The sequence below is a fragment of the Antechinus flavipes genome, chromosome 3, assembly GCF_016432865.1.
Source record: "Antechinus flavipes isolate AdamAnt ecotype Samford, QLD, Australia chromosome 3, AdamAnt_v2, whole genome shotgun sequence".
Taxonomy (NCBI): domain Eukaryota; kingdom Metazoa; phylum Chordata; class Mammalia; order Dasyuromorphia; family Dasyuridae; genus Antechinus; species Antechinus flavipes.
In genome coordinates, this window is record NC_067400.1 from 214,104,477 (window position 1) to 214,130,174 (window position 25,698).

The 25,698-nt window shown below is 33.9% G+C and overlaps 1 protein-coding gene across 1 annotated transcript in view; it reads left to right on the forward strand.

Annotated features, from left to right (window-relative positions):
• The first annotated feature begins 3,938 nt into the window (after positions 1–3,938).
• The window catches only part of ANOS1 (anosmin 1), a 238,575-nt gene continuing 216,815 nt past the window's right edge, over positions 3,939–25,698 (forward strand). Inside the window, exon 1 of the mRNA XM_051984561.1 lies at positions 3,939–4,295. Coding sequence (XP_051840521.1) covers positions 4,086–4,295 — 210 coding nt within the window. The 5' untranslated portion in view covers positions 3,939–4,085. The remainder of the gene's footprint in view (positions 4,296–25,698) is intronic.

Here is a 25,698-nt window from a genome sequence, read left to right on the forward strand (position 1 = left end):
AATCTTCTATACATATTTCCACAATTTTCATGCTGCACAAGAAAAATCAGATCAAAAAGGAAAAAATTGAGAAAGAAAACAAAAAGTAAGCAAACTATAATCAAAAAAAGTGAAAATACTATGTTGTGCTCCATATTCAGTGCCTACAGTTCTAAGTGCAGATTAGCCTAATATCTTTTATCAAAAATTCTACTTAGCAAGTACTCAGTTTCTTTCTTTTTTATGATAAGCCAAACATGCTTACCATGCATAGAATATGCATAGAACATGCATAAGCATACACTTTTAAAATAAAGTACAGGGATTCATTCAAATGTTTAGAAGTTTTTGCTAAAAGTTCACAATTTTTTATCTGTTATTATAGTTTTATGCCATGTTAATTATGAATTAAAGTTACTTTTAAAATATAGACATAATAAAAATCATGAGTGCACTAATAGGTTCTACTAGTATAACTTTACATCTAGAGATATACATATTTGAAGTTTGTTTTCTGTTTCATGAAAATATTTTAGTAATTCGAAAATGAAAAGACAATAAAACTTACACAAAACAGAAGTGTCCTTATATTAATGAAATCAATCAAAATAAATAACATCTTAGACTTTGCTTTTATACAATAGTTTTCTATAGAAATAATATTATTATCCAGGTAACTAGGATTTCAATCATAGATTTTGGAAGTTCTAAGAAAATCATTTGAGCTGAATCATTTCATTGAAATTTTAAGCGACCTGAATAGAAAGTTGTTGGGCCTGATAACCTAGACTCTTTAGTAAAGTCAAAGTTGTTGATTTTGTAATTCCTTTTACTACATATAGAGACAAATACATGCGTGGGTTATTGGAACAATTGATTAACATTGAGTACATAGATTTTTATATTAGATCACCTATTTAAAAAGAGACAACATTTTTTGGCTATATTAAAATGGTAATGAGATGTTTAGATCTCATAGTGATTAAGTTATAAGGAAAGAAAATATGGCAAAATAGTCAAGAGATAAGATGTATTCAGACTGAAAGAACTAATTGGGAGGACTACCATCAATTAATTAGAATATGGTTATTTAGTCCTTCCTGCCATGTACTTATAAACTCTTACTAGACAAAGGCAAAAATGAAATTGCTCCTGACCTCAAAGAAGAATTCATATTCTATCATATTAAATAAGATATCTATATTTAAGAATTTGAACATTTTAAACTAAATTCTGAGTATGTGTGTGTGTGTGTGTATATATATATATATATATATATATATATATATATATATTATGTATAATTTGTATATATACAGATCCATTATGAATTTGGTAGACTTAGGTGTGTTTCTATTAGAATATACATGTATTTAAATGTAAGGGAGTATGGATATCTGAATACTTTTATTTTTCAGTATTTGTATACATAAATACATTGCTAATGAGATTTTAAAATCACTTATATATAAAAGGAAACATTTTCTGAAGATAGCAATCTATGTATTCTCAGATACTCAATATTTCTACCTTACTTAGTGTAATAATAATGACTTAGAACTTTAAAGTTTTAGCAGTGTACATCTATCTGTGTACATATATACACATAAATATGTTACATATTATACAAACACATATATATTCTCATTTGAGCCTTAAAATAACCCCATGAGTATGGTTTTGGTAAAAATATAGACACAGCTTTGGAAATATAACATTATTTTTCTAATATATATGGTATGTTTACAATCCTTGCCTTCCCGTAAACAAGGCCAACACTGGATCTAAAAGATCATGCTAACTCCAAAGTACTAGAAAGAATTATAACATCAAACATCAAATAGCTTTGATTCATTTTAGTTATTAATCATATCTTCGGCATACTATAATATACGTCATTGAGAGAAATCAATAAAAACCCTTCTTAAGTATAATAGTTTATAATCAAAAATGTAAAAAGTTTAAGGAAAAGGATAGAAAAATACAAGATGATACAAAAAAGAATTTAGTTTTAGTGAAATAAGCATTAGAGTAGGAATCAAGAGACATTAATTCTGGTTTTGATTCTGTCCCCTGTCATTTCCCCCCTCCCCCAATCTTATGGTCTTGGTTATCATATTTTGGGGCCTATATTTCTGTAACTGTAAGATTGAAAAGGCTGGCACAAATGATTTAATATTATACCCCAAATACAAAAATACTAGGATTGCAGTGGAGTTTAAGTATGAGAAAAATAGTTGGAGGGATGAATCCTATTCTCAAACTGAGAAGTTTCTTTTATGGGACCACTTACTAACCCTTGAAAGCATTATCAAAGTAACTTGATAGATCAACTGCTAAGAAAGCTTCAATGTGGATCTGCTAATAAATGTTGACCATTTTTACAAGTTGTTTCTCAATTATTAAAAAAAACTAATCTCTTTCTTTTTTTAAACTCATCCCATAATGAAGATCAAAGCATATTCAAACAAAAAGGTCAGTCATATCTTTTTTGCTACCCCTTTCATTAGCTTTAGGTAGAACTGGGAGTCTTGATTTACAGATGAGGAAAACTGATACTCAGGTAGATAAAGGTATTTCCCCTCATCATAGAGATTGTAAATAACAGGAAACATTTTCAAGCTGAGATGGGGGGAAACGATGGATATATTAATAAGTAAAGTACTGAAAGCCAATAAACCAGAGTGGTTTAGTAGGAAATATTTTAGATTTAGAATCAGCTTATTTGTATGACTTCAAATTCCAGCTCTGCTATTGATTTCTGTGACTTGGACAAGTCACTCTCTGGGCCTTAATTTCTTCATTTATGTAAAAGAGTCAATGTTGAGAGAATTTGTTTTCTTTTAAATTTTGCGATCTATGATTTGGATTAAATACTGGCATAGATAATTATGATTTCTCTGGGTCTCAGTTTTTTTATCTTCAAACTAAAGGAGTTGTACTAGATCAGAGGTTCTTAATCCAGACTGTTCTCTGTGTGTGTGTATGTGTATACTTTGATTATTTAATTTAAATATAATTGGGTTCCTTTATAACGCTTCATATTTTACTTTATACATTTAAAAACATTATTTTGAAAAGGGGCCTATATGCTTCATCAGATGAGCAAACGGGTCTGCAACACAAAGTTAAGAATTCCCGGCACCAATTCGATCTCTAAAGTAACCCTCTAGCTCTCAGTTCTACAATTCAAGATTTATTTTTCATTCTATAACATTATGTTGCTTCCTTTTTCTCTTCTTTAATGGCCTTTTTTCAATTCAGTCCTCAACATGCTGCGCTGTACTGCTCATCATATCTTAGGAAAAATAAAATTCCCATATTAGAAACTTATTTTTCAGTTAATGAAAAATTGAGCTACCTTGCTAAGGTAAATTTGGTTAGATAACTTCTGGATATTTAGTTAGATGACTCGCCTAGAATTTAATATAACAGTATCTCTGATGCTCCTGAGGCCACTAAGTCCCTAAGATCCTTTCCTGTTTTTCCTCCCGATGGGAGTCCAGCCACAAGTGCCCATTATCTCCAATACTGGATGGCAACGGCTCAATACAAGGAAGTTGCCTGCCTATGTTTTACCTGAGGTGTGTATGTGAAGAGGAGGAGGAGGAGGAAGAGGAGGAGGAGAAGGAAGAGGAGGAGGAGGAGGAGGAGGAGGAAGAGGACGAGGGAAAATGGGTGTGAATACAGGTTTCAAAGCCGGAATATCTGTGGAATGGGAGGAGGTGGGTAACTTTTTGCCAGTCCCTCCTTCACTTTTTTCTTTGCCCCTTTGCTTCCAGCTCGTAAGACCTGCCCAGGGACGGACAGCCCGGCCTCAACTGTCACTCACATTTCTTCCAGCCAATGGCACCGTCGCCTGTCACCCTCACCCCACCCCCTCCTGGGAGTGAGGGGAGGGGTGTGTGTTGGGGAGGGGAGATCTGAGGAGAGTGGGGAGGGGGAGAGCGGGGGGTGAACAGAGTTGAATGATTGAACTTTCTTTTTTAGTTTCTGCAGCAGTGAGGTTCCCCTCGTAGTCCAGCACCAGACGGGTGCATAGGAGCTTATCCAGGCGTCTCTTGCTCCTTGTACTCCCCTTGTTCCCCCTCCCCACACACAAAGCGATGGTGTTAAAGGATCCAGGCGTGTTTCTGACCCTTTTCCTATGGATTACGGCTTCCTGGGGCTGTCTGGCTACAGCTGCGGGGCTTGGTGCTGCAGCCCGCAAGCAGGACGAGACTCTTTCTGCTGTCAGTGTTTACAGAGCCAGATGCACCTCCAGGTGCCTTAGCCTGCAGATCACTCGAATCTCAGCCTTCTTCAAGCATTTTCAGGTATGGTTTTAAAAAAAAAATTCACTGCATAAAAACTACTATCCTTCTCCATCTCTACCTACACCTCCCCGGGAAACACTTTGTCCCAGTGCTGTCTGTCCTCTGGTCTGTCACTTGCACTCCTGTGGATCTCTCAGCTTTGAAAGACTGGGGCGCGGGGGTGCGCTGTGAAACCATGGATATTAGGTGGGAGTTGAAGCTTACCAAGCTTCTTACAAAACTTCTAGGCAAAGATCGACCGCCTGCCGGAATCTTCCTTTTTTTCAGGGTTAATATTCCGAAAGTGCAGATGGCTGACTTTCCTCACCTCACCTTCCTTTTGGCCGTCTATTTACCCTAAAGGGAGCCCAAAGTGACATTTTTGGGTTGGCTTATTTGCTTGTGAATTTAAAGCTAACTCACTCCCAACCCCAACCCTTCCGAGAGATAGATTGGAGATGTGTGTGTACAACTGGCTAGAGATCTTTCCGTATTGTTTCTTGGAATAGTTTTCCCAAACTATTAGCGCAGTTAGCCAAACTCCCAGGGGTTAGCTGCATGTGTGGTTATTAGAGACGGCATTGTTAGGAGGTGAGTCAGGGAGATAGAACAGGCTGTGGCGGAGGTACCTGGGCTTCTCCCTAGCAAGAAGAGGCACGAGAACCGTCATCCTCGCCTCCCTGCAGGTGCCAGACTGGGACCGGCCCCCGCCCTTTTTTTGGCCTCTTTAGAATCCCTTTGACATTCCGCGCGGGGCAAAATACAGACTACCGGGAAGAAGATCGCGGCGCCCATCAAACGCCTGGGGAACAGTTGTTTTTACCAATTAGCATGCACGAGTGTGTGTGTCTGTCCAGCTTCGGAGCCCTAAAGCTTCAGTCTCAAACTAATAAATGAGATGAGGCACGGAGTGAGGGAAGAAAGGGTAATGGGGGAGGGGTGGGAAGGTCTTAGGTGGAGGTTGTGCTCCCTCTATACAAAGTCTGGATGAATCTCCGGGGAAGCAGCGCGGTGTATCCGGAAGAATATTGGGTTTAGACTTGGGTTCAATCATTGTCTGTTATTTTTTTACCTGTGTGACCTTGAGCTAGTCTCTTAGCTCCAGTTGACTTTTTTTGTCGAATGAAAGGAAGGGTTGGACTAGATGATCATCCAGTTGTAAGACTATTATCCTGTGATTTACAATCAATCATGCTGGGCACACAGTACTAGGCGCTGGCGATACAACTACTACAGAGAAGAAAGTCCTGTTCAACTTGAGCCTATGATTCACTAGCCAGTGTTTATTTACATCTAAGATTGACGTAGCATATTGTCTTTCTTCGTCTATGCCTTTTCATCGCTTCTTCTCTGTCTTGGTCTTGTCTTGTTTGTTCTGTGGCTCTGTCTGTATCTGTGTCTCCTTGACGCTCTCTGTCTTCTTCTCTGCCTCCCTCTGTGTGTGTCTGTCTATCTGTCTATGTCTGTCCGTGTCTGTTTCTCTGTTTTTGCCATTGAATCGCGTAGTTTTCGTCTCTGTCTCTTTCTCTCCTTTTTCTTTCCTCTTTTCCTCCCTTCTTTAGGATATATCTGAGGAAAGGCAAGTGGTCAGCCTGAGCTACCTGCTGGAAGTGGGAGGGCGAGGACTAAAGCACATATTAGGGTGTGCATTACCAGAGTGTCAGACCGAGGAAAACTTTGACCAGCTGGATCCAGAAGCAGTTCCCAGAGTCCCAGCTGAAATGTTGTTTTTAGGAAATCATTTATTCAAGCTCATTATTTTGCTGTCCTCCTCCTTTCATCTCCTCCTATCCCCCCTCCTAGTCTCACTTGCCCCATTTCACTTGAGATGCCCACTTGCTCTGTATGTAGAATTTCCCAATTGAGGGAATGCTAGGATTGCCTCCAGAATGGAAAAGCCTGGAGATTGAAAGCTCTTTGGCCAGTGAATGAATGAATGAAAGAACACACTAACGAAAGACTAACAAATTAAAGATCGCTTCCCCACACCCCGCCAAAGACAAAGGTGTAAAGTGGCTCCCTGAGAGTATCGTCAACCTTTGAAGTTCCTAAGAAATTTATTAGGGTTGTATTGAAAATAAGAGGAGCAGAACAGAGATTTTCCTTGGGACTCATTTAAATCACCATTAAATTAATCTGAGAGACCTAAACTTATAACAGCTAATCAAAAATAGGAATAGTGTGTGTGTGTGTGTGTGTGTGTGTGTGTGTGTGTGTGTGTGTGTGTGAGAGAGAGAGAGAGAGAGAGAGAGAGAGAGAGAGAGAGAGAGAGAGAGAGATTGTGTATTTAAAAAAACAAAGTTTTGTTATCTTAGAGATTTCCTAGGAGTTCACGCAGTACTAGGGTATTCCTGAATATATGTTCAAAGGGAGAAAAAGAAAACAAACAAAAATAAAATCAAAGCTGTTTAATCTCCATCTGCCTCAAAGTGAAACTACACAGAAGTCCTCCTGAGTGCTAAACCTCGAGCTACCTTTTATCAAAATAGAAAATATTGCCCTAGAAATGAATGACTGGTTGAGAAGATACTTCACCTTTGTGGTTTAAACAACAGCCATCACCTCAGGGGAAAATGAAATTTAAAAAAAAGAAAGTATTCCCCAGAATTGGTATCTTTTTTTTTTTTTTATTGAATTGTCAGTTGTTGTAATTTATTTGTTTTACAGTTTCAGTGGCTAAAGAGCCAGTTTAGATCAAGCCAATTCCTAGTGAAAGGCTTTTTTTGTGGTTTCTTGGCATGATTTCTCTTCTGAAGTAAAACTGCTGACAGAATGCACATTGCCAAACAATAGTGATTACATTTTAATTAGCTGGGGTGAAATAAGCTGCAAATTACTCAGTTAGGACTTAATAACTGCTGTTTTTGTAATCAATTGCAAAGCCATTCTTGGAGTTTTAACCCTAACCTGGTAATGCCTATGTGATTTATCTAAATTACAGGGATTAAGCTCTTTTAACTTTGGAAAGGATGGTAGGGTGATCTTATAAAAAAGCTAAATTTCTTGTTGTCTTATTGAAAGGGAGGGGGGGAGTTAAGGTATAGCATAAGTACTACTCAGTGTCTCAGTGTATGTTATTTATAATAAGACTTCCTTTGCTTCAGGCTTTTATTACCTGATTCATCAAGAATCTTTACCTGCTGGCTTAGTAAGTCTTTTTTTTTTTTTTTTTTTGCCATTTTCTATACATAAACTGCTGGGGATTTTGAAGATGGAAACTTATTCTGTATGCAGGTGCATACAGAATCCTGTTTCCAAGGGAGTAAACTATCTCCTAGAAAAGACTTTTGTAAATGAGAAACATCTAACATTTCTTCCATATCACATCTCTGATCTGAGATGAGTGCAAAGAGATTTTATATTAAATAAAAAATTAAATAATATAAATAAATAAAATATAAAATAAAATAAAATAAAATAAAAAATAAATAAAATAAAATAAAATAAATAAAAAAAAGACCCTACTCCTGCATCCAGTTTTTAGATGAGATGATTTTTTAAAACTCCAGTCTTTCACATATAAAAGCATATCTATCATCACATATTCAAAATATAATTACTGTTATTTTGGCCTTTAGCTGTGCAGCAAGCATCTTTCATATTATCATCATCCTGTTCTCCATTGCTTTGCTTTGCACTCATATTTTAACAACATAAAACCAGTATGCTTATTCTCTCCATCTTTACTGAAAGGCAGAGCCATTAGTATAATCAAGCTATTGAGGCATACTATTGTTCTTAAGATTACACCTATGTTCTTGCCTCTTCTCTATTATTAATGGATTGTGGTCTGAAAAATGAAATGTGGGGATCACTACCATTACTCTTCTTAACTTAAACTTTACTTTGCAAAGTACTTTCTTTATCCTCCTTTGAGTATGGAGTGCACTTAGGATCATCTCTATTTTAATGTGTGCTGATGGTGAGTTCAAACAAACGAAATGATTTGTTTAAGATCACAGGACAAGTAAATGATAGAATCTGGATAAGAGCTTTCCAATGCTATGCTAAGAACTTTCCTAGTGAAAGCTGAAAAGTGGATCTTATTCTATGGCCCAAGGAGATGATTTTTCTTCTAACCATCAGCACCCTATCTACATTCCCAAAGGAAGTCCTGGGAGAAGTAGATTTTTGAAGAAAAAAAAAAAAAAAAAAGCTTGCTGATCAGAAACTAGGAATAAAGAGAGTGCCTGTTTCACTGCCAGGACTAAGGAAAGTTTAGGGAGAAAGGCTTGTAGAGAAATTGAATCTGTAATCCAGGCCCTCAGGTTCTAATATTTGATTAGTGTTTAGAGATACTTGCCTAATGGTACATTATTCACTCTATCATGCTGATGGCTTTGCTTAGGTAGCTTATTAGAGATCAGAGGATTTTCTTTTGCAATAATTGGAAGCTGTTTATTTTGGCAAAAGAAACTGAAATGGTGATTAGTTATTTCCACTTAAAGGGCCTGTGTCTTCTTTGACAAAAAGTAAACAAACAATTAGCTCATGAAGAACCTTCACAGTCACAAATTAGCTCCAGGCTCACAAAACTTCAAACTGGTGATTTTGTGGTGTGGACACACTCAGGAATGATGGATAAGAGTCAAATGTGGAACAAATTTTCAACTAGGTGCCCAAGACTTGACAAACATTCAGGGAGTCAAAAAGGAAGAAGGGAACAAAAATCTACCTTAGTTATTTCCTGGCTTCCATTCCGAGCTCTTTGGCTCACCTTTCAAAACACTCTTAATTTGACCCAAATTAAATTCTACACTGTGCAATATAAGTCTTCCTTTTAAAGCTACATGAAACAGATTAGTGGGTAATTCTGTGTTCAAGGAATTTAAATATTTTTGTAATGCCCCACATCACAATTCTGAATATAGAATAGAACATTCAATGAATACATTTGTTAATTATGTCTGTATACCAATTCATCAAAATGTAACTTAAGAAAAATTCTTTCTTTGAAGGACTTAGCTAAAGACCTAGAATTAATGTGGGATTTTCTCTGTTTTAAGAACCTGTGTTAAAAAAATTATAAATTATAAATTAGTCATTTTAAAAAAAGTTTTAAAAAATAAACAAAAAAGGGACAACTAGGTGGGGAAGTGGATAGAATACCAGCCTCGAAGTCAGGAGAACCTTAGTTCAAATTTGGTCTCAGACACTTAACACTTCCTAGCTGTGTGACCCTGGTTAAGTCACTTAAACCCAATTGCCTCAGAGGAAAAAAAAGAAAAAAGTTTATTTTATTTTTTTCCTATTTTTATTTATTTATTTGGCTAGGCAGTTAGGGTTAAAGTGACTTGCCCAGGGTCACACAACTAGGAAGTGTTAAGTATTGGAGGCTGGATTTGAACTAAGGTCCTCCTGACTCTTCTCTTCTGTAGTCAATGAATTCCTATCTATACACACATATTCAGGAACATCTAAAACTATACATTTAGTGAGATGCACATAATGAAGCATTAAGTAGTACACATAGGCAAAAACTAGGCACTCTGCAAAAATGACATGACTATGATGATTTATAGTATACGTTGTTGAATATAATGTATCGAATTTTGCAGAGGTCAAGAAAGATGAAAAATGAAAAAATTTCCATCTGATTTAGCAAAAAGTTAGTAGTTATTTCATAGAACTTTATCATCAGTCCAAATGCAGGCATATTTTTTCTATTTCATGATATAGAAAAAAACAAAAAAAAAACCCCTAGATTTGAACTCAAAAGACTTGAACTCAATTCTTGGAGCTGTCTTGTGACTTTAGAAAAGTCATTTAGATTCCCTAGTTATGGATTACTTTATCTATTAAATGTGTGAGCATCTTTCAATTCTAACAATACAAACTTAAATCATCATTTTATAGATTAGAAAACAGAGGGCCAGAGAGGCTGTCACTTTTCCAGTCACGTACCTATTTAGAGACAAAGCCCGGAATTGAATGTGAAATCAATTAGGGCAAGCAATGTGCTAGGTGATCAGGATACAAAGTCATAATTTCAAACAGATAATGAGGAGTTCATACTTCTGTCTGAGCTTTTCTTCTATGTCCAGGACGCAAAATATTTAGGGATAAATATTTTCAAATATAAAATGAATATAAAGTGAGTTTTTGGAGGATGCTGGCAGTATTTATAATAAGGAAAGACCTTTTACAAGTAGTCATATTTAAGTTGACCCTTAATGGTAGCTGTTGGTACAAGGGTGAAGGTGAAGAAGGTGTCTTTGCAAAGCTAGCAGGAAGGTGGAATACAGTATATGGGTATCTTGAGACCAGTTTGACTGGATCATAGGGTACATTAATCAGAAAAAAGATGGATTGAAAATAGATTATGAAGGTTTTTAAATCCCAAATAGGGCTTTAGACTTTATACTAGAGGCAATACAGAATCAATGGATCTTCCTTATCAGGAGAGGGACATGTTTAGATTTAAGTCCTTTGATTTAGAACAATCATTTTAGCAGCTGTGGCAGAAGGATTGGTGAGGTCAAAGGTGAGGAGATTGAATATAAGGTTGTAATGATAATTCTAGGTGGTATTCTGCATGTCATGTCAGGTCTGGAGTCAGAAAGACTCTTGCTGAGTTTAAATTTGGCCTCTGACATTAGCTGTGTGAACCTGAACAAGTCATTCACATCTGTTTGCCCTACTTTCCTCATCTTGAGAACAATAGTAGGATGCTACTATCTGGAGAAGGTAATGGCAACCACTCTAGTATCTTTGCTACGAAAATCCCAAATGGGGTCATGAAGAGTTGTATATGACTGAAAAATGACTAAACACTGATAGTTCAGGCAAGAGGTAATTAGGACTTGAACAAGGGTGGACACCTAGTGAAATCAGAGTAGAAAACTGATATGTAGAAATATTATTGGCAAAATATGGTAATTGATTAGATCTGAAGGATGGGTGGATTAGAATGAAGAATTGAAATTGACTGAGAATATGTAGTTGGTTGACCTGCCCTGACAGAAATCGGAAAGTTGGGAGAAGAGTTATATTTGGGAGGAAAGATATTTCTATTTTGGGAATGTTGAGATTGAGATGTTTGTGTTTGAAATGCTAAAGATGACCAGTAGGCAGAAATGTGAGAGTGGAAATGTGAAGAGAATTGGGAACTAGTTTTGTAGATTTATTAGTCATCTTTGTGGAAATGACAGTTGAATCCATGGAAGCTAATGAAGTCATCTAGAGAGAACATAGAAAGAAGGGAAAAGAGAAGAATGCTCAGTACAATTGTGAGATACATATATACTGAAGGCTTAGGGTATGGATAATGAGCCAGTAAAGGAGACTGAGAAGGATTGAAACTAGGAAAAGTGGGAAAGAATAGCATCAGGAAAGTCCACTGAAAAGAGAGTGTTCAGCAGGAGGAGCTAGTCAGTATATTAAATGTGACCGAGAGCTCAAGAATAGTGAGAACTGAGAAGAAGCCATTAGATTTAGCAAATAAGTAGATCACTGATAAGTTTCCATAAAGTGATGAGGACAATAAGATTGCAGTGGCCTGAGAAGCAACTGAAAACTCATAAATTAGAGATAGTAAGCATAAACAGCTTTTTATAGACTGTGAAGGAAAGATACAGGGAGATAGCTTGAGAGGGATAGAAGTATAAAGTAAAAAGGCTTTATTATTTTGTTTTGTTTTGGTAAGAATTCAGGAGATCTGAGCATATTATTAGGCAGTAGGGAAAGAGCCAGTGAATAAAGAGAGATTGAATTCTAGGAAGAGAATTGAGAATGAATGAAATATAAGCTTCATTTCAGGAAGAGATCAGAGAAATGTAATTAAGGACATCAGGAGAACAGATGTCATTGTCAAGGAGAAGGGCCACTTGTTCATTGAAGACTTCTAGAATAAAAGAAAACAAAATGGGGAAAAACTTTAAGATCATTCAACATATAAAATTGTGGAAAAAAGAAAGTTTGTGGCAGATGACCTCCATATTTTTTTTTTTTCTTAGTGAAGTATAAGATAAAATATTCTACTGAGAGAAAACAAAAGAGTTCATGTAGCTCATCTGAGAAGAGAGGAAAAAGCTAAGAACAGATCTAGGTTTCCTCATACTTAGGCCAGTGTTCTTTTTTCCATACCACACCAACTTTCTAAATCCCATTTCCTCCCCTGAGGCAATTGTGGTTAAGTGACTTGCCCAGGGTCACACAGCTAAGACGTGTTACTTGTCTGAGATCACATTTGAACTCAGGTCCTTCTGAACTTCAGGACTGGTACTGTGTCCACTGCACCACCTAGCTATTCCTCTACATATAAATTTTAAAAACACAGGGCAAGTTTTTGTTGACTTTGTTCATAATATACCTATTGATACCTATTTGTCAAAGTGTCATTCAGAATGTTATCCTATGATGAGTCTATCCGTGATTTTTTTTTTTTTTTCTATATGGCTTTCTATGAAGAATCTTCAATCTTAGATAAAGTACTTTGTAGGTCAACCTTCTGTCCCTGATCAAGCAATCCAAAAAATTATAATATTAATCTAGGATTAATATAGTTGTGAATAGAAAAATTAGATTATCAAGTATCTATCATAAACTTTCCAATGTCAACAGATTTAAATTTAAATGATTTATAGCTGTCATTCTTTTGGGTTATCTGCATGATTATTGGTGTGGATAATTGAAATTATTTATCATAGAAGTCAAGGATGTAATAAAATAGTATCTCCTATTTATCACCAACAGCAAGAAAATAGTAAGATTGGAAAATCAGAAATGAAGCTGTAAAATAGGACTGAATTATTTCCAGCTGTATGCTAAGAATTGCTCTATGAGAAAATATCCCTAAAGACTAAAGTAGAATTATTTAACTCTTCAATATTCCTCCACTTACTCTATCAGCTATAATTCAGAATGCTGTTCTACAATAAAGTCCAAAGAATTGAAACTTATGGTTACTTATGGTTGTGCAATGAAAGGGATGATTTACAAAACAAGGTCACAGGTGGCAGATGCATAGAAGTTAGTTATTATATAAACACATATCCACAGATAATTAGATTGGAACTATAGGAGAGAGGATAGACAATGGATGAATAGAGTATATTCCACAAGACTACAAAGAGACAATGTGGAGACTGAAAACTTGGTGTTATGAGTCAATGGATCAGATATTTGGGTAGAGATAAAAATGAGGAGTGTGGAATTGCTGATTCTGGTGTTTAAGGGATCTAAATTCTCATTGCAATGAACAACATCTCAATATCCAATTGCAATGAATTATGTTACAATTAGAGAATGAGTTTGGTTTCCCACAAAGACCTGAAGAAATTGTTGGAACTTAAAGTGGATTTATGGGGAGAAGAGCCTTAACCACAGCAGTCCATGGTATGTTTTAGATGTCTGCAAGGTTGGCCTGTCACTGCTTTTGTTTATACATCAGGATGCTACTATGTTAGTTATACCTCTCTTCTCTACACTTAACAAACACACATTCTATGACTGTAGAAAATTTTTGCAGAATTTCATGCATGGCTTCAGAATATGGGGGACACATTTTCATGTGATGTGGAGACAATTTAACCAGATAAATTTGTTGTGGGTGACCTAGGCCACTAGTAAATACAGATTATACAGAAAGGAAAAACAAAGCATTATTAAGCTGAGTTTTTGTGGCTCACCCTAATCTAACTTGGCCAAAGAACATGACTTGGGATGTTAGATCAGCCTAAAGCTTAAAAAAATATGCAAACAATTGCAATGAAGTAACAAAGCAATTCTCCATTCTTAGTGGGTCATCAGAATTCATCAGCTTCAATCATTTGGAGCCCAGAAGTAAATGAAAAATAAAAATTAAAAAAAGCCTTCAAGGAAAAAATAAGTCCATGTATGCTATGTATTAAGAAAAGCTCAATGGTACTGCCAGGCCAGATTGGAATTTATAATTAAGTTTGGAATTAAATTTAAGGTTGAGTAGTTATAGTAGTAGATACTCTGCTATTTTTTTTTTTACCTTCTAAAATTTAAATTAAAACCCAGCAAACTTTTTCATTTCAGAAAGGAAGTAAGGAAATAAGCATTTTTATTTATTGGACTGGTGAATTTTATATTATTTGTCATGGTGTCATTTAGAAATGTTATTTAACAATAAGTCTGTCTGTGGTTCTTTTGCTAATATAGCTAATATATTAGTCATAGACAAATCTTTAATCTTAGATAAAGCACTTTGTAGGTCATTCTAGACAGTAATCAGTAAATAAGTACAACTGCAAAGTATTGATAAACTTTTGGCATTTCCAGAGTCAAAGAACATTGCCAACTCTTCCTTCATGATGATTGGAATCCCAATTCATTGGGTACTTCAGTATGCACATTCATGACACTCTCTGGCTAAGGCCAGAGGGGAGAGACACACACTTGGTCTGGAACACTCCCAAGTGCAACCCAAACCAGATTAAAATATAATTGGGAAATATTTGAGAAAATAAACAAAAATATTATAAAGCTTAAATAACATTATATTTTAAAGGGCAGTGAGGTGGCACAGTGGATAGAAGAATGGGCCTGAAATCAAGAAGACTTATCTTCTGAGTTCAAATGTGGCCTCAAACATTTATTAGTTGTGTGACCCTAGCCACGTCACTTAATCATGTTTGCCTTTCACTTCCTCATTTGGCAATATTTTTTGCCTAGAAACTCCAGAAAAGGATACCAAAGAGTCTGACATGGCTAAAAAACTGAATAAAAATTTCATTTTCCCAGTGAAGTCAGAAAATAGTGGGATATCTTTAAATTTTAAAGTTATTCTTCTCATTGTTAGCAATTTCAAAAATGATGTTATTTCCTTAATATATGTATGTATGTATGTATATATATAATATAATATATATGTTAATATAATACTGTATTTAGTCTTTTTTTTTACTTTTTAAAACTAAATTAGAGTTAACTAAATATGTTAGGGTAGCTAGGTGGCACAATAGGTAAAGCACTGGTCAGGAAGATAGGATGCTGACTTCTAATCCTGCTCTCTGATACACACCAGCTCTGAAAACCCAGGCAAGTTATTAAACTTTTTTCAATTTCTATTTCCTCATCTACAAAATGGTGATTATAATCTAAAATAATTTTTGAGCCTCAAACAAGATAACATGTAAAGTGCTATGTGAGCCTGAAAGTACTATATTTATTATTAATAATATTATATATATTGATGTTAATAGCTTTGCTATGTAGTGATGAAAAAGATCACACATTTACAGATTTCCTTTTTTTGTTGTATATTCCTGTGTGACTTATCATGTGTATCAACTCAATTCTTATTTTAAAATTATACCATGGAAGTCTTTTTTAAAATTGCCATTTGTCTAGTCCAGGGATATCAAACTCAAATAGAAAGAGGGGTGAGAAGAGAGAGGAACATTGACAACATCTCAGAGGGATTGTCTTGAGCTGCATAATGGCTTAGCTTTAAAATGTTGTTGTTGTCTTTTCAGTTGTATAAGACTCTGTGACCACATTTGGTTCATTTCAGCCCAAATGTGTGTCTGTCAACTGGTGTCATAAGTATACTACATTGAAATATTTAATGAATTGGGACTCCAAGCATCATGAAAGAAGAATTGAAAAACTTTGAATCTGGGAATACCAAAATTTTTTTCAATACTTTGCAGTCATATTTCATCACTAACTACTATCCGGAATGGTTAGTTATAGTCTTTGCAAATAATGTACTTTGTAATCATTTGCCTTATTGATCTTATTTTTTTTTTTTTATAGCTCATGATTCTTCACAAAATCTCCCTGGGCTATGTGAGCCAAATAGGGAATTCTAAGAGGGAGTTATTCGCAACTTGTCAAGACTAGGCAAATAGTGGCACTATAAAACACAGAATCAGAGCCTTCTAATCTTTAAATCAATAGTTTGTCCCTGTGAGGAACAAATTTATATCCTTTAAAAATGTACATTTATTAACTATTGCTCTGCTTTTTTTGGGGGAAGAAAATTTTTATTTTTGCCACTTAAATTCTACTTCTATAATTATTAATATCCTGGAGTCCAACTCCCAGTCTGGTTTGTAACATAGATGTAACCCTTGACTCCTCTCTCTCATTCCTCTATATTCAGTCATCCAACAGTTGTCAAGTTCTGTCTTTCCTACCTTCTTAACATCTTAACTTAACATCTTTCTATCTTATTAACATCTCTGATATATTCCTCCTTCTTTATCTGGCACTGCAACCACCTTAGTGCAAATTTCCCACCACCTTATTAAACTATTGCAATAGCAGGGTGTCTCTCTTTCATCCTTTCACTCAAATGCCAATATGATATTGATCTGGCTATGTAGCTTTTCTTTTCCCTTTTCCCATTCCACATTTGATATACTAGAGAAATAAACTCTACTGATCCCCTAATATCTACATAATCAAATATAAAAATCTGAATTTGTCTTCTAAATCCCTACATAATACAATTCCTTCTTAACTTTTTAGTCTTCTTACCCTTCCTCTTCACATATTCTGCTGTTCTGCATTAGTTGCCATGATTTCCTCTTACTCCATGTCTTGACTGAGAGTTTTCATATGCTCTGAAATTTCCAAGTCCTGGAATTCTCTCCTTCCTCACCTCTATCTCCAGTCTCAGTTAATTTCACCTTCTGCAAGTCTTTTTTTAACCTCAGTGCCTTTCCTTTGAGATTGTCCCCAGTTTATCCTGTGTATATCTTATTTTGTACATAATTGTTTGCATATTAAATTTCATTAAGTTGATTGCGAGTTATTTGAAAGCAGGGATCTATCTATCGATCTATCTATCTTTCTATCCCTCCACACATTTATCTATCTACCTATCTATCTATCTATCCATTCATCCATCCATTAATTTATTTTTGCTTTTCTTTGTATCCCCAACACTTAGGACATTGGTTGGTATATAATTATTCATCCTTTGTTTTTGAAGAAGACCAATGACATCAAGAGTGATGTCTTGACTTTTAAGGGAATTGGATTAAAATGAAAAAGGGTTTTACAGTCCTCAGCCTCATTTTCTTTTCCAAAGACATCAAAATCCAGTGGCAAGATATAAGATATATGGTATCTTTGATATCAGATTAAACACTAAGTGCTCTATTGAAGTAATCCTTTACTGGTGCGTAGTAGGTATTTAATAAATGTTAATTTTCCTGATTCCACTAAATATTTTTTCAATCAATAGACCAATAGACTAAGTCCTATAGTGTATCATGTGAAGCACTGAGAATAATAAAGAAGGAAAGAAAAATTTAACCATTTGATATCTTTAAAGTGTTTATATTCTCTAGGGGGAGCCTACAAGAGCTTATGTGACCTGTCAAGGCAGCAAGGGGGATGATAGGATGTTATGTATGATGAACAATGAGAAGCATAGTTTATCTGGATAGAAAAAATCAAGACAGGGAATAATATATAAGTACCCTGTGAAGGTTGGTTATATTTGGATTACAAAGGGTTTTAAAAAACAAACAGAGGATTTTGTATTTAATCCTAGAGATAATAATGAGACCTTGATGTTTACAGAGGAGGGGGAAAGAATAGTAATCTTACTCAGACACTAATAATGTGATAAGAGTCGAATTTCCACAAGTATAGTTAAATTATATGTATCTTCAGAGAGGTGAATGAATTATATAACATTTTATAATGAAAACATTGTAGGCAATCAGAGTTTTTATTTTTGAATGTACATAACTTAATTCTTCAGAACAAGAAATTTCAAAATTATATAAATTCAAAGTATCACTGATGAGCTTTCAAATTTGGGTCATTTGATAGTGAATTCTTTATTATTTCTGGCTATTTGAAGTTTCAGAGACCTGATTTTAGAAGAATAAAAAATAATAATTAAAAGAAATTACAAACACTTCTTTGGTCAAATTAATCACTTATACAACTAATAAATGAAAAAGAAAGCAAATAAGATTCAGGTTATATGAATTGTTAGACCTATTCATATATATACATATATATTTATAATTTATACTTTGTTCAATACTGCATAAAATTATAACTTATTGATAATTCATATGTTTTAAATTAATTATCTTGTTTGGGGGCTAACTCTTCTTTCTCAAACTTCAGATCACAGATGCAGAATATATATATACATAAAAATAGGCCATACTCAGGTAGATTACTAATTTTGGTTGGTAGATTATTGACATCTTAAAAAAAAAGATGATTCCTGAAAATCCAAATATGAATGAATAGACTAAGACTTCTAAATTAGAAGGACTACTTCTTTTAGAATAACAATTATTGGATCAATTAAAATGGATCATATGCTAAAACTCTGACCTAGTTTAAAAATAAAAGTTTTCCTTTCATTTGTATCTGAGATTCTGTTATACTATTTTTTGAAAGTGGAGGATGAGGAAGTAGACTTGGAATAAGAAACATAAGTAGAACAATATATATTTGAATAAATGAATATAAATACCAATTGTAAGGAGAAATAGCACTCATTTATTAAAATAGGCATTCTATTGTTATATCTGTGATATTATGAAGCTTTGAACTTATGACACTTAAAAAAGAAGTAAAGTGAGCTATTTGAAATGTATTATCTTACATCATTATGATGAAAGAAGATGGACTTTTAAAAATAGACTGATAGCTTTCATTTTGTTTAAAAATATCTTAAAATTTTCCATGAATTTCCATGAAAAGATTACAATTCTTAATCAAATAAATGTGTTCTGAGAATAAGTGAGGAAAAATATAAGAAAAAATCCCACAATTTACATGTTGTCTTGTTATTTATATTCAGGGATTCAGAGAAGTTACATTTTCCTTGCATGCTCCAAAAATTGAAAGGAGAAAAAATTTATGCTGAAATTTAATTGGGAACAAGGTTTTATTTCTGATCCTTAGTAGAATTGAAGCAGCTGTGCTGTTATTTAATTTATTACTTGATAATATTTTTTAAAAATGTATTTTATTGGTAAATATAGGAAATTCAGGCATAGATACTGTACTTGTGTCACATAAAGGTTTCCTCATAATTCTAATTTCTTATATGTTGTTTTATATTGTATATGTTGTTTTCCCACAATTTACTTTAGAATTTTAAGTTAACTTTGATGTGTTCTAGAAGGTTTTTTTTTTGGGGGGGGGACAAAAAAAATCTAAGATTTTTAATCCATTATGAAAGTAATCTTAATTTCCTTTGAGGCAAAAAAAGTTTTTAATTTTGTAACTAATCTATGTTTCTAAAATTGACTATTTTTGCAAAGTAAATAATTTCCTGTATTTCTCTTTATTTCTCTCTCTTTGTCCCTTTGTGTGTTGTATACCTGTGTCTTTTCTCTGTTTCTTCCTCTCTCTCTCTCTCTTTCTCTCTCTCTCTCTCTCCTTCCCTCCCCTACCCCTTCCATTTTTCTCTCTCTTTCTCCTCCCCCCTTTATCTTTTTGGTCCAACTTAATTCATCATATATTCTCAAGTGACCTTTTAGTTTTTTTAAATGCTATTTCTTGAAGTTAATATTTTGAAAAATTTAGAATCATGATTTATAAGATATAGCAATTTATGAGTCAAGGTATAATAGACTGTAAGGTGTTCTATTTCTGTTTGATTAATTATTCAGCACTTGGCAATGGATAACACATAAATCAATGCTTTGAAAAATGTATTATACATTAAAGTAAGGTGTTCATAAAAATGACATTTGAGTAAGTCAATTAAAGAAAAATGTTTTCTGGCCTTTTCATTCCCCCCCCCCCCCATCTTTACAAGTCATTGTTCCTTAATATGAAATAAAATAAAGATTAAAACACAGAAATAAGACAAGGAAGTGACAGTGTGCGGATGAAATTTTCTTTTACAGGAAATTCAGTTCAATCATTTTAACAAGGACTCAGTGCTATTACATTCATTGCACCGTGCCAGGTGCTACAAAGGGTGAAAATATGACTATGACACTTTTCTATTCAAATGTAGATTGCCATCTAACAGTCAATATAGGCATTGATAGGATTGATTGAACAGAATCAGTAAACTTCTTTCCCTAAGACAAAATATAAATTGTATATTATGATATCATCAAAGTAGGAATAATTTGATATGCTAATGCTATCAATATTTCATTAAAAAAACTCTAGAAAGTTGTTGGTTACATACTAAGGGTAGCTGAATGTTAGTTAATTTTAGTTATTTTCCAAATTATAATTCCCTAAATATAAACTATACCAGGCATTACTATGTCTTCTGCATGTGGCTTATTAGGAGAGAAAAAAAAAAAAAAAACTTCATCAATAAATTTGAGAAAAATAACAGAATAATTTAAAGATGACTATTAAGTTTGTTCTCTTAGTTTCCTCAACCTCTCTGCCTTTATAGAACTACTGACAACTTTCTCTTTATTCTTAATTATCGTAGGGAAAGGGATTGGACTTTTGATTTGAATTTTTTTGGGAGAAATCTTTGATAAGGAAATTGCTTCTACCTTAGCACTCTCTGTCTCTCTCTTTTTCTGTCTGTTTCTCTTTGGCTGCCACCCATCCCCCCAGGATAAATAATTATACTAGGGTTTCATGGTCAGCATGAGTAGAAATAGGACTTAAAACCTAATCTTCTTGTTTTAGAAACTGGCTCTCTATCCACTTTGTTATACTTCTCTGAGATTATTATGAGATGCCCCTCAACAAAGGTCTCAGATCCTTTGATTTATGGATGAAATATCACATATAATCTCTTGGGTTTGGGAAGACCTTCAGTCATTAAGCTGTTCTGAAGAGGGTCACTTTAAATAATATCATAATTTTCATAATTCATATTTGATAGAGTAGTTTCAACAGTATCCTATTAGCTTGTGTCTCTTGTTGAGATTCTTTTTCAATCAATCAAATATTTATTAAGTACTGCTATGTTCCAGACAAGTTGCTAAATCCTGAGAATAGAAAAAGAGGCAAAAAAGATAGTTCCTGTCCTCAAAGAACTACCATTCTAAAGGGGAAAGTAGATTATAAACAAATATATACAAACAAATTACATACAGGATAAATAGGATATAACTAATAGAGGGAAGAACCTCAAATTTAGGCAGGATTGTGAAAGGCTTTGTTTAGAAGGTGATATTTTAGTTGGGATTGAAGCTAATGAAGCAATTAGGTAGAGATTAGGGAGATCATTTCAGAAATGGGAAACAGAGAGGGAAAATCCTGGGGAGTCTAGAGATGAAATGTATTTCTCCTAATATTTTTCCCTTTGTCTCCCTATTTTCTTTACAAAGTCTTCTTTGACATTTAAAATCCTTTACCACTTGACTCCACACTACCTTTCTGCAGTTATTAAACATTATCCTTCACCCATTCTGTGCTTCAGCCAAACTGGCTATGTTACTATCCTAAGAAGATATTCCATCTTTTATCTCTACCTTTTCATAAGCTATTCCTAGATATCCAAAAGGTACTCTCCTTTTTCCTCTGCTTGTTAGAATCCCTTGGTACCTTTAAAGCTAAGTTCAAATGCTAAATATACAAATAAAAACAAATATACATATGCATATTTTTCTGTAATAGAATTTGTTTCTTGATCATCAGGTTTATTTTACTTTTTTTTCTTCGTATCGCCAGTCTCCTACCATAGTATCTGGCCCATAGTAGGCTCCTAATAAATCCTTATTGGCTGATTGATTGATAAGGATAATTTGGATTAATTTTCTGGTAATTATACTTTAAATGTAATGTCTTAACATACATTAAGCCTTAACTAATTGAGATACATATGCTGTCAAGCTTTTGCTCACTTATAGTGTTTGAATTAGGCCCTTCTGTGGTTTTAGCATATCAATGAGTTATTTCACTATTCAGAAGAATTTTTTTTAAAGGTTTGATAAAACCTGGACATTTCAAATCTGGGCATTTACATGTATATTTTATCCTCCAGATCACTTAAAATTTGTTCAGTGAATTATAAAACAAAGCTGTGACTGGAAGGGGACTTTTAGCAGATTATCAAGGAAAGTTAATGTATTTTTTTCTTTGGTAAATGTTAATATTATAGAAATCAACTATGTGACTGCCGCTTTGCCTTCAGATCTGTGTATCAACATGGGGATAGATAAAATGACATACAAAGAGATTCTCTCAGATCTATAATTACTAAGTAGCTTTGAATTTTGAAATTCATGGTCCTATCATGTATATACTTGGAATTAGATTCAGTAATTTTTTTAAAGTCTATTTTATTTGTTTCTGTAGTTCAGCTCAACTTGACAAATATTTATTGTGTCCACTCTGCGTAATTCTGTGTAGGTATTTGGGGGTGTTATAAGTTTTGTCAGGGGTCTTTTAGTCTAGGGGGCAGATGAAACACCTGTTTGTAAAATAAATCACAATGGAAAATAAAATGTTTTAAGCTTATAAGAGAGTGCTTTGTGAGATTTGATGAGGGAAAGATAATTTCTCATGAAGAACATCAGGATGGAATTCATGGAAGAAGTTGCATTTGAGCACGATTTTGAAAGTTATAGCCAAGGGGAAAGAACATTGGAATTGTTAGCAGTTAGAAGAGCTAGGTTTGAATCCTGATATATCTTTTACTTTCACTGCTTTAAGCAAGCAATTTCTTTTCTTTTCTTTCCTTTTTTTTCAACTTCTTTTCTTTAGGCCTTAGTTTCCCAATCTATAGAGTAAAGGTTTAAAATAAATGATCTCTACAGTCGTTTTTTCAACTCTAAAATCCTATGAAATGGATGAAGAAGAGTTGGATAGGTGGGTACTACATTCAAGCAGATGTAGTGATTTTACTTCACAGATTCTTTTTTATAAGTTGAACTTAAGTAATCAATCATTCCCCTAGTATTTATTAAGCACTTATGTGTCAGGCAGGCACCATGTGAGATCCAAGTACAAAGAAGGAAACAATTTCTACACAAGATGAGAGTTGAGAAGAGCAATGAGAAAGACAAGAAAATATATATGAAAATATGTGGAGCACAAATATAAAGTGAGTAAACACAAATACGAATGTATATATAGGTATATGTCAGCATCTGAAATCCTCATTTTAATTTGTACTGAAGACTATCTTTTAGTCATTGTTTCAACTTGATTTACAAATAAAGGCACATGAAAAGTAGGGAAAAAAGACAAATGTAACAGGATATTTTTAACATAATTAAAAATTGACTTTAATATTATTCACAACAAATTTATGGCATATAATCACATATGGAAAGTTAACATGACCAAGTGAATGGAAAGTTTACTACTATCAAAAGACCTAGATTCAAATTCTTTTTCTGACACATATTGGTTTTATGACTTGGGCAATATTCAGAGCTCTAAGGAATTCTTTAACTCTATAAATTGCTGAACAAGTACCAATCTACTTTTGATAGAGGGACTTCATTTATTTGGAGTTTTTTTGCTGCTGTTCAGTTATTTATAATCATGTCTGACTCTTCATGACTATGTTTAGATTTTCTTGGCAAAGAAATTAGAATTATTTGCCATTTCCTTCTCCAGTTCATTTGACACATGAGGAAAATAAAGCAAATAGGGTTAAGTGACTTACTTAGGCAAACACAGCTAATGGCATCTGAGGATCAAGTTGAAAAAAATGGGATAAAGAAGATCCAGAAGAAGGGCCTATGTGAGATTTTAGACCAGAGAAAACTTCAAGCAAGGAGCAACTAGATCTAGTAGATAGAGTGCTGAGCTGGAAGTCAGAAAAACTCAATTTCCTGATTCAAATGTAGACTCAGACATTTACTAGCTATGTGACTACTGTGAAATCTCTCAAAGCTATCCCCTTCTCTTTTTCCCTATTCCTACTACTTTAATACAGAACTTCATAACAAACTTTCTTAACTATTGCAGTCACCTTCTTAAATTGCAGTCACCACCTTTCTACCTCTATTTTTGCCCTTCTCAACTTCAGTCTTTATATTCTTGCCATAATAATATCTTTAAATGTATAGATGGAGGGGTCATGAAAATTTTCAAGTTCTTCCTAGCAAAGTTCAACCTTATTTTCTAGTCTTTTAAAGTCCTCAGTGAATTGACCTATATTATACAGCTATTCTTATAAAATAGGAAGCTCTTCCTGTGGAAATTTGTGTTTCTTGAACATAGGGCATCTCAACAAAAGACCTACAATTTAATATGTAGAATTCCATATAAATGACAGCCTATATGTATATGACTTAGTAGATAAACTATAGAGAGATAGTAGAAACACCAAGAAGTCTGAACCCAGGGTTTCCTGATTAGGAGCAATAAGACCCTGATACACATTGTCTCTTTCCATTTTCCCAGTCTTTTCTTAAATATTACTTCCCTCCAAAATCTATCATCATCAGGATGTGATCCCCAAGCTCTTGATTATTCAGTATGTAATGGTTATCACTCCCAAATTTCAAAAAACACTTTGTTTTGAAATTGGAATGTATTTACATCATTTTGTCTATTATAACTCTTTTTATTGGTGTCTCATCCCTCTATTAGATTGTAAGCTCCTTGACAACAGAAATCTGGTTTATAAAGGAGATCAGAGACTGTTTCCCAATATAGAACGTAATACATTGCATTTAGTAGATAATTTTAGACATATTTGCCCATTTGTTACATTGCACATTATATTATAATCTTTTAATGGAATCACAGTAACTGTTGAGGTCAATAGATCTTTATCACTTACTTTCTTTGATCATTTATTTCTCAGTATTGTGTTTTCATCTTATTCTGCAAGGTAATTTTGGAATGATTCTGACCTTGTTACATTCCTCTTTTTTTTCTCCTTCAGTGTTCTGATTTATATTTTCTCTATAATAACCTATTAGGTTCATAATTTCTCATTGAAACTGATATAGGAGGGGAAAGTAACATAACAGAAACATATAAGAAAATCTCATCTTCTTAGATCTATAGTAAATAAACTCCTGTAAAACGTAATTCTTTTAGTTTAAAGAAAGATATATTTTTGAAGCCAAGTTATACCTCAGATTTAGAGGCAGAATGGATGGTGCAGTGGGTAGACTATTATAATTGAAGTTCTGGAGACTGAATCTAGTACTACCTGTACCATCAAGTGGCTTTGTGACCTTGAGAAAGATAATTAATTTCTCTCATCTACCAAGTGAGGATAATTATTCCTGCCCTGCCTACTTCAAAGAATTGTGATCAACATCAAACTATGGGATTATGCATAGTGCATGAGGAAAACATTTTGAAAACTATTAAACATTATACTATTATTATGTGCTATTATGGGAAACTCTGTAGTCCCTATAATACAATTTATTTTAGCCATTATGATTTATAGTATAATTGCTATGTTCTGGTGTCATATATATACATATGTGTGTGTGTGCATGTATGTATAGATATATATGCATTATATGCACATATGTATGTTTATGTGCATAAATATAAAGTAAACAAATACAAATATACATGTGTATAAGTCAACATCTGAAATCCTCATTTTAATTTG